At 43.5% G+C, this 14,659-nt stretch overlaps 1 protein-coding gene across 1 annotated transcript; it reads left to right on the forward strand.

Annotated features, from left to right (window-relative positions):
• The first annotated feature begins 26 nt into the window (after nucleotides 1–26).
• On the forward strand, nucleotides 27–13,116 carry PLAGL2 (PLAG1 like zinc finger 2). Its single transcript, XM_051979401.1, has 3 exons — nucleotides 27–125; nucleotides 5,842–6,211; nucleotides 7,678–13,116. Exons 2-3 carry the CDS (start codon nucleotides 5,952–5,954, stop codon nucleotides 8,897–8,899), a joined length of 1,482 nt encoding a protein of 493 aa, XP_051835361.1. The 5' UTR covers nucleotides 27–125; nucleotides 5,842–5,951; the 3' UTR covers nucleotides 8,900–13,116.
• The last annotated feature ends 1,543 nt before the right edge of the window (nucleotides 13,117–14,659 follow it).

Below are 14,659 nucleotides of genomic sequence, written 5' to 3' on the forward strand. Positions count from 1 at the left end.
GCGCCCGCTCGCGCGGCTCCCAGAATGCACCGCACAATGGCCCGACCGCCGCCACTACCGGGGCCTGACCGGGCCTGGCGGAGCCGGAGCGCGGCCCGCCCCGGAGCGCGGGGGCCCCGAGCGCGGTGAGTGAGGAGCGTGAGCACGGGGAGCGAGACCTGAGAGCACCCCCTCTCTCGGGGGGTGCCGGGGCCAGGGCTGGGTGGACAGAGCCGGCTAACGACCGAGCTTCGTCCCCGCCCCCGCCCCGTTCCGCGCGCCCCACAGGGAGGGAGAGGCCCGGATAATCCGAGCCCACGGGGGGTGGGGAAGGAGGGGGAGACCCGGATAATTCCCCTGCGCGGGAGAGGGAAGCAAAGGCCGGATCTCTTAAACCCCGAAGAGGGGTAGCAGGGACCGGAAAGCTCCCGCCCCTCTTACCCCCCCCCCCCCCGCCCCTGATAAATGGGATCGAGGACCCCTGAAGATCTGCCTCGCTACCCCTTTGGCGGTGACGCCGCGCTCCTCCCAGCACCTCACCTTCCTTTTTCTGGGGGGCAATAGGGGGGAATTCTCTGGGTTCTCGGCCCCCCCCACGTGATCCTGGCCCTCCAGCCCGCAGGTGCAGCCGCCGCCTCTCCCTCCCCCCCCCCCCCCCACTTAGGTCCCGCAGTCTGTCACCGTGCGTGATTCTTCACCCGGGCACGCTGCCCCCGCGATCTCATGGGGGATCTGGCCTTCTACCGCACGCACAAACACGCAGCAGGCCCCACTGGTGGGCTGGGAAATTGAGCACCGCAGGGAGTGAAACTACTCGCCCAAGGTCATGGGGGAAGCAGTGTTCCGAGCCGGCTTTTTTCCCCGGTTAACAGTTTATTAGCCCTCAGTGAAGACACCTTAGCCCTTGCCTTCCACAGAGGTCTGAGGGACCTGCAGAAAGCATATCCGGGCCTTGCTAATCCTGTTTGATGTCTCCCGGAGTGGTGCAAGCCGCTGAGGCTCCTTCGCGCTTCCCCCCTCCCCCCTTGTAATTCTCGGCAGAGCCTAGAGTGCCTAACGTAGCTTAGCTATTTCCATGTCCCTTCCTGCTCCTGTATTTTCTCCTCCGAGAATGCATCGTGAGGATTTGTTTCTGGTGCTGTGGGTCAGGGCCTGGTTGCTCTCTGTCTATTTATAATGTCTTAGTTGCTATTTTGAGCTCAGAGGAGGGGAAGGCGCCGTCCACCGCTTTGCACGTTTGCCCTTGGTGATGCTTTCAGTCAACAGGTGGTGGGGCCAGTTTCTCAGATCCCTGGGTCCTGGAGAAGAGGGATAAGAGAGTCTCATGCTATTTTAGGGTAGTCATTGAAGTGGAGACTCTAATCCTCTGTGGGTCTTCGATTTGGTAAGAACTCACATGGAGCTTAACCCTTTCTTTGCTGCAAGGAGATCTCAAAGAATTGCCTTCTCCGGGCAAAAGGCCAGAGTAGAGTAGAAGAGTAGTATACATAGAATGAGAGTATAGTAGAGCAGAAGAGTTTCCATAAAATTTTTGTAGTGCCAAAAAAAATTAGTTTATTTGACTGGAACTAGCATTTGGAGAACTAAAGGATTGTCAGGATGTAATTTCTTCTGATTTAGATTTCCAAAAGGGACTATACATTTTTGAACTGCTCATATGTTGATGTTTTACAGTAATTTTTCCTAACTAGAGAAAAAATGTTGCAAAAATAGTTCCTGTTTGTGATGGATTTTCTGCCCTGGAATTTGAACTTAATCCTGTTAGGGGTATGCTTGGACTCATTTGGTAGGTGCTTTTTAGAGGTTACGAATTTTGGAGGAAACCAGTTAGGAGGAGTAGAAGTAATGGCTGCAGAGGATATCCTGAAGGAAAAGGAGTAGTATCTGGCAATTAATTGTGAAGGGGGGGGGGGGGGGAGAGCCGGTGAGGGGAGAAGGAGAATGAGAGTGTGGGAGGGGTTGTGAAGGTAACAAAATTGGCTTTGGGACCTGAGGGGAAGAGATACATTCTTTAGTGCCTCATTGCCAAGAAGTGGGTAAAATTTAGACATCAAAGGAGGGCCTTCCCCAGTCCATTTCCCCTTCCTTCCGTCCCCCTCCCCCCATAAGACACCAAAAGGACTCTGTGGAAAATGTTGGAGAACCACACCATGGGGAACCAGCTTACTAAGATGTCTTGTCAACTGGGAGGGAAAGATTGTGTTTGTTTTATGGGAACAGGTTCTGTCGGCTTCTCCAGTTGTTAAGGTCAATGCACAAGACCAGAAGAGCAGCCTAGGGAGAATGGCAGCCTTCTGAAGCTTTACTGAGGAAGGGGAAACCTGAAGGAGCAGGTACTCTTGAATAGCACAGAGATCTCATCAGGTCAGAGGAAGTATAGACAAAGAAAGAGGAAAAAAGGAGATCTCCCCCAAAAGGATGACCAAGTTACACCTGTTTCATCAACAATCAGCATGTGACTGGGTGCAAAGTAATTCCACAACCACTTTGAATAGTATAGAGGAGGATAGGGTGTTCTTTTTTCTTTGAAACCTACATTCCCATTGAGTTCAGCTCAAGCAAAGAGAACCCAACCATGTGCTTTTTGTATGGACAGAGCCCTTGTGAGGGCTCTCTTCTCAGCCCCCGCTGGCCTCTTCCTAGAAGCCCATTACTCACTCTTTCAGTTAAGAGTGTATTGAGTTGCTTGCTGCTACAGTTTCTGCTTGTTCAGGAGAACTGATGAGGTGGATGTGTGGGAGGTGGGGGGACGGACTGTTCTCTTTCTGAGTTTGAGTGGAGTTTCCAGAACCAGTCACCTCTTTCATATCACTGAAAACCAAGCGATTAGGACTCACTTCTCTCTAATTTTCATCCTCACCTAGATAGCAGGCACTAGTTTGTTTTTAAGCAAAGGTAACTTCTAGAACTGGGGTTCTGTCTCTTTAGTATGCCTTGGGCATGGGTAATCTCTGGTATTATAAACAGGTAATTCCACCCACCCACCTCCATGGGGGAGGGGAGTAGCACAGCATGAGAACTGGACATTAAAGAAGTTTGAAGAGTGTTGTATGACAAATACAACAGTATCACCCAAGGGCTAAAGTGGGATTGGTTTTTAGTGGGCCATCCTCAACATGTGACTAGTGTAAAATGCTGCCACTTTTGTGCAGATCTTTCTAGACAGATCTGTACTTCTGATGGGAAAATACTTGTATTATGTTTGGCTATTTATTAAACAAGAGGAATGGTCTCTAAATAGGGGAAGGATTGTCCATTGTGCAGTTAATAGCTACTGTTCCTATTGCACTTTAACATTTTACAAAATCTTTATAGCAATCCCATGAGATAAACAAGTACCTGGGTTTGTTTTTTTGTTTTTTTAATCCCTGGTTTTTAGATGAAGAAAAAGCAGTTTGCCTATGAATCTTATGACTTGGGCTTTGAACTTAGATCTTTGACTCCAAGTCTAAGGCTCCTTCCTTACATCATATATTAATGGTGGTAGAATCGGCCTATCAACCTGGTCTATTTCTTTAGGCTTCCAGGAAATGTTGTTGTGAACAGCAGGTGCAAGCATGAGGAGCAGCCGTGCAATGGATTATCATGCCCTGGTCTTTATTATAAGCAACATAGCTTTTTAATATAGACCTATAGACACAAATTCCATCTTGAGAAGTGCCTGTTTAATGAAATGCCATCCTCACCAGGATCAGCTTGGTCTCATAAGAAAATCTCCCTCTGTTTACATGGAGAATTGGCAATTTATAGTCTATATACTGAAGGTACTGAACATAATTACTTTTTTCTTTTCCATTTTTTCTTTTTTTTTTTTAATTGAAGCAATATAATTCTTTTTGATGGCACATTAAGTGGTAGTTATTACACTGTACTTTTTCCCTTACTACTTTTAGGATTGAACATAGTAATACATTTATAGAGTGCAATCTTTTTAGTTGGTAGCCTGGAAGTAATCAGACACATAACTTTCTGCCTCCACCCATATAGAATCTTGGCATTCAGAACTTTCATCTCTTAAAAAACAATTATTGGTTTCTTTGGTTCTTATATCGCCTTCATTTCTGAATATGTTCTTAGTGAATCATCTCCTGTAACTAAAAAAAATTTTTTTTAAAGAATAGTTCAGTAAAATCATCCAACATATCAAATAAGTTTGACACTATATGCAATATAATCCCTGACTTTTTTCAAAAAAATGAGAGAAGTACATTTTCTTAACCCTAAGGCTAAGCATCAATATAGTAACATAGCATTCCATGTAATTTTTTTTTGCTCCCCCCCATTCCCTCCCCCCTTCCCCTTTTTTTTGAAGTTATTATATAGATTGTTTCCTAGTCCTGTCTACACCAGTTCACATGGGCCTTCATGCTTCTCTGAATTCTTCATATTCATTGTTTATTATGGGGCAGTAATATTCTATTTCTTTCATGCACTACAGTTTATTTATCTATTCCCTACTTGATAGGCATCAACTTTGTTTCCAATTCTTTGCTATCACAAAAAACATTGGTATGTCATTCACCATATTCAGTGCTTGCTATGCTATATGCAGAACCCCACTAGGTATAAGGGGAGCTAAATCTAAATGACATTTGTTCTGGGTCTCAGCAAACCGGACTTTTCACTACTCCCTATTATTCTGTCTTTTGCCATTTCTTTTGTGTGAAATGGATTCCTTCCTTTCTGTTACCTGAAATGGACTCACCTCCACCCCATTTCTGTGAGCTGACATCTCTCTAGTCATTCAAATCCCAGCTCATGTCCCATCCTCCACGAAACTTTTCTTGATTCATAAACTCCCTCCCCAGGATGGACTGACCCTTATATTTCTCATTAGCATTTTGTCTGGATACTTATATAATTTGCATTCCTTTGTGCTTATTAACTGCCTTCTATCATAATTATTTGTGGATGTGTCTTATTCCCACTTCTAAACTCTTCCCCCAACAATTGTAAACTTGAAAACAGGCATTGTTGTCCTTTCATCTTTGTATCCTCCAAGCACTAAATGTGGGGCAGGCCCTTTACAAAGTAATTGTTTATGTTTCCTAAGCTTATGGAACTAGTGTAATAGGAGGATAAGATGTATAAATAAATATACTATGACTTTGCCATGAAGAGAAGAACATGGTAAAGATATGCAAGGTACCCTGTTAGGTCCTAGGAAGGAAGGAGAGAATAGAGCTTTCAAAAGGTTACTAACCCTTTGTTCAAATAAAAAAACTTTCTGGGATTATGTAAATCCCTGGGGGAGCCTCACAGTCAGCATATATGTAGCCTGTGTTTGAGTGCTCAGAAGCAGAAATCTCACCCTGGGTATGCTTGTGTGTATACTGCCCTATCAGCCTGATTCTAAGGGCAGGTTATTCCAAGAGCTCATTTCCCAAGCAGGGGATTCTTTTATTGTCATTTTTTGTTGTTTACTTTTTAGCACCTTTCTGATGGAGGAAGAAAATTAAAAATAGGATAGAATGGAAAGTAAAATCTTTGGTAAGAGATTTGATGGGAAGATTCAGTGATTCTAATAGCTGAAAAAAAAATTGAGGTATTGAATTTTGGAGAGGCAATGGACTGGACTTGGATTTGGAAAACTTTGGTCAGTTCTTTATTTGCTGCTTACCAACGTCACCTCAAACAATTCTTTTTAACCTTGTTGAGCCTCATTTTCTTATCCCTAAAATGAATAAAATAATGCTTGCATTTCTTGTCTCTTAAAGGTATTGTAACAAAGTGCTTTATAAATTTTAAAGTGCTGTATCTTTTACTATTTGTCAGTCTTCCTATTTGTATTAGCATAGGTAATCAAGACAACTTGTTAACCTAATGCTGGCTTTTCTAACCCTAGTTTTTCTGACATTTCAGGTGAAGATATTTTTCTGAAGGCTCCTTTGAAAACTATATCAGAACAGAGTGAGCACACTGCTGAAGGGGAAGAGTTCTCATTAATATGGCCCTTCCCCATTAACCCTGCCATGACGGCATTCTTCACCAGTGTCCCTAACTGGATTCAAGATGCAAAGCAGGAGGAGGAGACAGGCTGGAAACTAGTTCCCAGGCCAAGAGGCCGTGAGGCAGAAAGTCAAGTCAAGTGCCAATGTGAAATCTCCGGTACCTCCTTCTCAGGTGGGGAGAAGCTGAGAACTCACAGCCTCCCCCACACAGAACAGAGACCATACAACTGCCCTCAGCTGCACTGTGGCAAGGCCTTTGCATCCAAGTACAAACTTTATAGGTAGGTGATAAAATTCTCTATAGGGACAGCTTTGGAGCCAGAAATTCATTTGAAAACAAAACCAAGGAAACCATACATTGTTCTGAGTTCCATGTCTTTTAAAGAACAATATACTAATTGAGACCAAAGACTATGTTTTCTACATATTTGATACCTGATGTTATGCACTTGTATTAATTGATGGAGGCTACCTTGAAAATGAAAATCAATCCTACTTTTAGAACTTGAAGGGAATTTAAAATTATTGAGTTCAACATCTTTATAGAGGAGAAACTGAATCCCAGAGAATGTGACTTGTGAAACAACACACAAAGTCAGTGATATATCCATAAGTAAAACTCATGTTTCCTGTTGTTAGTTCCATGTTCTTTTCACACAATATGTTACCATTTAAAGTATTATAATTTAGAGTTTATGTTCTCTGTTTTGGCCTACATAGCTTTATCTTCCAGTTTACTAGAAAAGCTCTGATATCATGGTTTTTTTCCAACTTGATTATCATCCACACCATCTAGCAGAATAGCAGTGAACTTGGAAGAACAACTTAGAATTACTTACTGGAATAAATTAGTCAGTTATGATGCAGATAGCTGAGTTTCCATTCTCATTTTCTCTTGTTTGTAGGACAAAATTGATAATGGGTGTTTTCAGTTTTAAAAACAAATTTGAATATTTACCTTGTCTACTTGTACATTTGACATTGTTTATTAGTCTTCTGTCTGTGCTGAGGAAGAAAGTAGTAACATAGAAAGAGTCCTATACTGGGTGTCAGGAAGTGTTTTTTCTTGATTGCCACTGGGTGTGACCTTAGGCAAGTCACTTCCCTTATCTGGGTTTCATTTAATCTCCTCTGTGAATTTGATGACTTGAGTCACCAAAGTCCCTTCCAGAAAAAAGCAGCATTCTTGTGGTACACATATTCTCTTACTTCAAAACAATATAAATTAAGCTTACAAGGATTAAGACTGTCAGACCAGTGAGACAGATCTTACTTTAGCTAAAATGATGTCTCTTCTTCAATACTTTGTATAGAGTCTTGGCATGGGGTACCCTGACAAACACCGAAGTGATTGAAGCTAAAGGCCAAGAATAATTGTCATCTGAATGTCTAGCGTCTTGACTCTTTTGAGAATTTGTACATATAGTATCTGCTTAGTTTGATACTATAGTGAAAGAATGTATATAAAGCGTTTTGCAAAACCATTTGAAGTGTGTTTTGAAAATCAGGTAGAATGTGGCATGCTAAAGGTAGATGAGAGATTTTGTATGTGTGGCATCTTTATGGAAAAGGGAACTGACACATTAAGGATAAAGAGAACTATGTTTCTAACTCCTAGCTTCTGGATCATTAGGCCTTAGTCCTCTTCCTTCCCCCCTCCCCTCCCACCCCACTTTAACCTTTGGATCAAAGAAGATTATAGGCTGAAGGTGGTCAGATCATTTGATCATCTGTTTTCTTTATCCAGGCATATGGCCACTCACTCAGCCCAGAAGCCCCACCAGTGCATGTATTGTGAGAAGATGTTCCATCGGAAGGATCATTTGCGGAATCACCTGCAGACCCATGATCCCCATAAGGAGGCCCTCCACTGCCCAGAGTGTGGCAAGAACTATAACACCAAGCTGGGCTATCGACGCCATCTGGCTATGCATGCTGCCACTAGTGGTGACCTCAGCTGCAAAGTGTGTCTCCAAACTTTTGAAAACACCCAGGTCCTGCTGGAGCACCTGAAGGCTCATTCAAGGAGAGCATCAGGTGGGGCCAAGGAGAAGAAGCATCCCTGTGACCATTGTGATCGACGTTTCTATACTAGGAAGGATGTAAGGAGGCACCTAGTAGTACACACGGGGCGCAAAGACTTCCTTTGCCAGTACTGTGCCCAGAGGTTTGGGCGTAAGGACCATCTAACTCGGCACATGAAGAAGAGCCACTCACAAGAATTACTGAAAATTAAGACAGAACCAGTAGACATGTTGGGACTCCTTAGCTGTAGCTCCTCAGTCACAGTGAAAGAAGAGCTGAGCCCAGTTCTGTGCATGGCATCCAGGGACATGATAGGGGGTAAGACCTTCCCAGGCATGTTACCTATGGGCATGTATAGCACTCACCTCCCAGCCATGCCAAGTTCAGGGATGCCCCATTCTCTGGTTCATAATTCCCTGCCAATGGGAATGAGTTATCCTCTGGAATCTTCCTCATCCATCTCCTCTCCACCACAACTTCCCCCCAAATACCAGCTTGGATCTACCTCATATTTGCCGGAGAAACTACCAAAAGCAGAGGTGGAAAGCTTTCTGTCGGAGCTTCCCGGAAGCCTGTCTCTCCCATCCAGTGAGCCCCAGTCCTCCTCTCCTCAACCGGCCCTTTTGGATGAAGCCCTACTTTCCAAGAGCCCTGCTAACCTCTCTGAGGCGCTTTGTGCTGCTAACATGGACTTTTCTCACCTCCTGGGCTTCCTCCCCCTGAATCTTCCTCCATGCAACCCACCTGGGACCACAGGAGGATTGGTCATGGGTTACTCACAGGCAGAAACTCAACCACTGCTTACCACTTTGCAGTCTCAGCCTCAAGATTCTCCAGGACCTGGGGGTCCCCTAAACTTTGGGCCCTTACATTCATTACCCCCAGTTTTCACCTCTGGCTTGAGCACCACCACTCTGCCACGTTTTCATCAGGCGTTTCAGTAGGCGGAAAGAGGAGGTACCAGGCTTGGCCCTCAGGTCATAAACCCCAATTCTTCTTTCCTCCTCCTGTTCCCTATGAAGGCTGTTGAGCTTTCAAAGCTGGGTTCAAGAGTGAAAGGATTCCAGTGTCTGTATGGAGCACTTGGGTTCAGCCTCCCAGAGCAGCCTTGAGGTTGCTTGAACCCTACCCCTGTGAAAAGATTTCATACAATAGGACTTCAGGTATTTTTGTTTGTTTGTTTTCAATCTGAATCGGGAGCCACACTTAGCACTCTCCCTCCCTAAGGCTTGAGAGCGTCATTCTTCTCTCTGGGGAGAGGGGCTCCTTGGAGAAGCAGGAACAGTGAGGTTTCACATTGGATTGTCTCAAGAAAATCAGCTGGAGAGATCCATCTTCCAATCTACAGTTGCAGACTCTATAACAGTCTCTGCTGGAGAAGGGTCTTCGAGAGATCAGTTCCAGTAACCTGCCTTGGACAGAGTGGGCAGGAGAAAGGGCCTCCTTGTTCCCTTCCCCCACTGCCCCATCCCTCTTTACCGCTACTCTACTCTGTATCAGTGTTGCCAGCAGTGATACCGTTTACACAGTTGATTCAGACACATCATTTCACTTCCCCTTGCAGAGCCGTTAGAGTAGACTTATTCCAGTGAGCATTGTTTACACACCACGAATCCATTCCCACCAGTACAATCCAGTTGACACCAGCATGAACCTTTTGGGTACCTGGTGTTAACTGGAGCCCTGTTTACATGATGGAGTCGGGTTTCACTGACTTCTCTTCACTTGAGGTCACATTTTTCCCCCATGGGGAAATAAACTGACTTTGGACTACTTCAGTTTCTGCCGTCCTCTGTGGCTCTCTTAGCTCACATTACCCCATGAGGCAGGCAAGGAGAATGGAGCAGTTTTTAAGAGGTCTGGATCACTTCTGCTCAAGTACACGTTGGTCTCCTTTTGAATTGGAGATGGAAACAAGTTAAAAGACAAGACCTGGGGCCTCCTATCCTTCCCCTTGATCTTGTGCTATGCCTAGCTATATAGGAAGACATCTGGACTCCATAGGTTAGTTAAGGTGGCAAAGGAGAGGTTATGAGCAACCTCATTTGTTCTCTCCAACCCCATTCCCCTTCCAGAAAGCTGTGGATTTACTGGAAGGATAGTATTCAGGAAGTTAGGATTAGAAAATCCCAGATTGGTTTATCATTGAGAAGTAACTATATATGAATTGTTCCCTCCAACACTAAATTTCTCTGATCACCATACCCACTTTCATTCCTGTAGTTGTAGTCACTGATCTCTCTGGGGTCTTTAATATGCAGGCTTTTCTTAGCCAAAGGACCCAAGTCTTACTTTCTTTTCTACTCTTTTATTTTTTCATCCTTGGTTTTATGTGGTAGTACCAAGGAAGATATGTCACCCACTAAGTGTCTGATCCCTTTCAGCTTTCAACCACACATCCCCATCCATCTGTGCTTGTCTTTTAAGTAAATCTAGTCCATCTTCCCTCCTACTCCCCCTTCCTGGTTTTGCCCCTTTATGTTTGTGACCCAACATGTGCTCCCACCAGCCTGCAGGCAGGAGTCCCAGGGCCAACAGTGCTGAACCCATCCAGATGTCTCTACCAACCCAGGAAACACACATCTACCTCTTTCACTATTAACTCCACAAGCGCATCCAATGGCCAGTCCCCTAGGGTTTCTCATTTTGAGCGATTCCCTCACCTGTTGTCTCACTCTGGCTTCATTCAGTTTTTAGGACATACTACTAAGGTGATTCTGCCTCAGTTGCTTACGCCTAGTTCACCTTTTGTAGTCTTTTGATTCCCTGCTAGGAATTATCTCAGAATTGCCATTTAGGAGAAGAGCAGATAAGTGATGCTAGGCACCTGCTCTAGCCTCTAGCATACCAGTTGTTTGAGGTGAAGGTGTTAAAACACATTGATGCCCTTAATTGTGAAGGGATGAGAATCAAATGAGCATGTTAAAAAAAATTAACCAGGGTAGTTTGGGATACTGTTTTCAGATGTAGAAATGTCTAGTCCTCCTTAGGTTTGGGCTAGGTGGTTTGCTTTCAAGAATCAGCTATAAGTGAATTCCACGGACTAATTATGTTTTCTAAAGAAAGGCATTGGCCTTGTCCACATGGCCAGTTGCTGTTCATTTCATCTAAGACTTATATTATGGAAAATGGTAAAGGAGGGGCCAGTGGGGCTCATCGCTACCATTCATGACTTTATACTCATCTGTTGTATTTTGTCTTCACCACTGTACCCCCATTCCCCTCCCCGCGGTCACTGCACACTTGACCAGCAGAGGTCTTGGGACCTCTGGCTGTAAAATACAAATTTCCTTTAATCCCAAGTGGCAGGGGACTTGGATGTGAGTGTTTATTCATCTCTATCCTCCCCCTGTGTATGTCCCTAAGCCCCTCGTTCTCAGCTTTCCACTTGCTTTCTCTTGCTGAAGTGACAAATGTAAAAGGGCTCCCAAAAACTTCATGTGATAAGCAAGGCAACTACTTAACCCTGAAACTGGTACCTCATTTCACTGTCCCCAAGTCCTGTTACCCTTTACTTCCCCACACCTACCTCTCCAAATATCCTCACAAATCACCATGAAATTACTATTTCAAGGTCAGTTTTCCAGTATGCCCTGTGCAGAGGAAACATCGGCAGCTCCTTTTGGCCAATAGCCACCTGATCATTCCTTTTTGGGTCCAAATTAGGGAAGTGAAGTTAACCCATTTTTTTTTTAAGGCTGAAAGTGCAGTTATTTTAAAGATACAAGTAGCTTAATAACTCTGTTTTTGCCCTGAATTCAGCACCCAGACAGATTTTTTGTTGAAAAGTGCTGCAAAAAACTCATTCACCTTGACCAAGGATAATAAACTCTTATGCAGCATTGACCAAAAGACAGCTAAGAGTTTGTACAGTCAAGGTAACTGAGTATCAGGAATATGAATTGCAGAGGAAACTCCAGTCCCAGTGTACCTTTTTCTGCCTCCATCCCTATTTCCCAATATTTTCCCACTCCAACACTGGCAGCTTTTGACTGACCTGGTTTTGCCTCCCTTGTGCAGCAGAGCTGGCCATTCTGTTCCCATCCTGAACCTCCATCAGTCTGGCTTCTGTGTAACCTGTTGTTCCCTGTTCCTGGTTTTTTGTTTGTTTTTTTTTTTGGGGGGGAGGGAGAAATGTGGCATGAATTGAGTCCCTGAGCCCCTACAGCCACAGGAGATGGAGAGGCCCTTTAATGAACTCTTTTAGCCTTTGACTAATGATATTTTGTTTAAAGTGGAAATCTGCAGAGCAGGTTTGATTACTTATGCTCGTAGATATTGCCCTAAGTTTATGAAATCCCCCTCACTCCCAATCTTTCCTTAGTGCCTCATTAAAATCCCTTCCCCTAATTTTTTTGGTAGTTGTTTTTTTCCCCATATCTAGAAGCTGTTTTTAGCACGACTTTTTTTTTTTTTTGGTAACAGTTTATATTGTACAGGATCAATATTTTGCTTTTTAACAAGGATATTTATGTAATAAGAAACTTTGCCTTAGGCAGGTGGTGACCAGAGAAGTCCAGAGTCTCTGGAGCCCCCACCCCGGCCTCTCCTAATACTAGTTGAGCTCTGAACCTGCTGTGGGAGGAACACTGCCAGTGACCTTCACAGCTGGAGGGTGGTATTCCCAAGAGGAGCAAATAGGGAGGGTTTCCAGTTGCCCAGGAGAAGGCTTTTCAAGGGACTGAGACAGGAAAAAGTGGGGTTTAACTGTGGAGTTTTACAGGCAGCAGAGCTTTCTCAGCAGGCTGTCCCTGGTAATCTGGACGTTTGGCACCCTCTCCACCTCTAGCACACCCGCTCCTCAAACTCCCCTTTCCAAATCCTAGTCCTATACACACACACAGACACACCCCACCCCTGGCTGTTAAGGCCACAGAGCTGCCTGTTTGTAAGGCCGGACTATTTAAAAAGAAAAAAGGAAAAAAAAAAAAACAAAACAAAAACTTTCTAGCACTTTGTATACACAGTGAATAACCTCTTTTTATTGGAGTATTTTTGGCTTTATATAAAACAAGGTTTTTAATTGTAAAATATTAAGTGCCATTAGAAAATGCACAGGGCGTATCTTTGTTAAATTAGATTTTTCAATGTTTTACAGAATTACATTTTCAAGAAGAAAGTTTTTATAATGAAGTTGTTTATTAAAAACCTTTGAATGATGTGTTTGGAAGTTGTAAGCCTCTGATTGGGGAAAAGGGTTGGAAAGATACTTAAAAAGAGTTGGAGCTGTTCAGCTGAATCCACAAACTGATTCTTTGATCAGCCAAGCAAGAGAATGAGTGTGGGTGACATGGTAAGAACACGGTGGCCCACTAGTGAGTCTGGGTTTGGAGTCTGAGAACTTGGTGTAAATTCCAATACAGCTGATCACCTGTGCTGACCTTGGAGGAGTAGCCTGACCTTTCTTGATCTTTTTTTTTTTTCATCATCTAAAATTCATGGGTTGGATGAAATGATCTCTAGGATTCCTGCCAGCCTTTCATCTTGTTAAATATTCAAGGGTTGGGTTGATTGAGAGCCCTAGATCATACAAACAGGTGGATGCTGCATTTAGTATTAGAATGGAGTGCAAATTCTGGCTTCAAAGATGTATAAAACCACTGAAGTTCTTTGAGTTTCCTCATCTGCAAGATGGGGACAATATCTGTTCTGCATCTCTTAAAATATTAAGAGGAAAATTCTTTTGTCAACTATAAAACATCAAAGAAATGAGAATTGTTATTCAGACAATGGTCACCACCACTAAATTCACTATCAGGAGCCACTAAGACAAGTGAGTGTAAAGGCTTTGTCAGCTTTTTCTTCAGTGCATCAGTTCATTTTGTAAATGTGTAGCTCTTAAATGTAGGCCAGGACAGTGGAGAAAGAGTTTGGACTAATTATGGTAGCTGATACCAAAGGAGTTTAAAACATTTTCTTTTGAACCTCACAACAAATCTGAGGTGGGTGCTAAATGACCTGGGTCTGAATTCTTGTCCTGTGTCTTTCCTACATTCATGATTGTGCAAGTCATTTTCCTTTTCAAGCTTGTCAGTTTTATTACAGAGTGGAGGGGAAGCGAAAGGAAATCAAATTTTTTTCCAGCTTCGGTAGCTATGGTAAGCAAGTATGGCTAACTGCTGAGGAATTATGAAAGAAGACCACTGACTCCAGCCCTATTTGTGAGGTAATACTGGTCTTTTTGTATGGTATTTGGGTTTTAGATTCCCCAACATATAGTTGCCTCTACAATGTGTTCTCCTAATGGAACTTGATCCTAAGAATGTGGGAATTCAGGCAGAATAATTTGAATCTAAACATCTCAGAAGAAAGGCTACCCAAGTTGCTATAGCCTAATCCCTAGAGCCATTCAAGAATTATTGAGATGTGTTGCAGTGGAAAGAACAGTGAACTTGAAATAACAAACCTAGGTTCAGATTCTGGCTAATGTTATTTGCCACTTGTGTGATCTTGGACAACTCTGGACCTCAGTTTCCTCATCCATAAAATGAAAAATATAGGCTAACTAACTTTTAAGATCCTTTTCAGTTCTAGATCTATGATCTTGTGAACTGAGGACAGTTTGGGTTAGAACAGAAGCATTGGCAAGTTTGGTTCAATCTACACGAAGAAGCCAGGAGAAGTATCTTAGAATATTAAAAGCACTGTATTCAGTCAGGATTAATGGGTTTGAATTCCAAATTCTACTTGCTTTACCTGTGTGA

The sequence above is a fragment of the Antechinus flavipes genome, chromosome 2, assembly GCF_016432865.1.
Source record: "Antechinus flavipes isolate AdamAnt ecotype Samford, QLD, Australia chromosome 2, AdamAnt_v2, whole genome shotgun sequence".
NCBI lineage: Eukaryota > Metazoa > Chordata > Mammalia > Dasyuromorphia > Dasyuridae > Antechinus > Antechinus flavipes.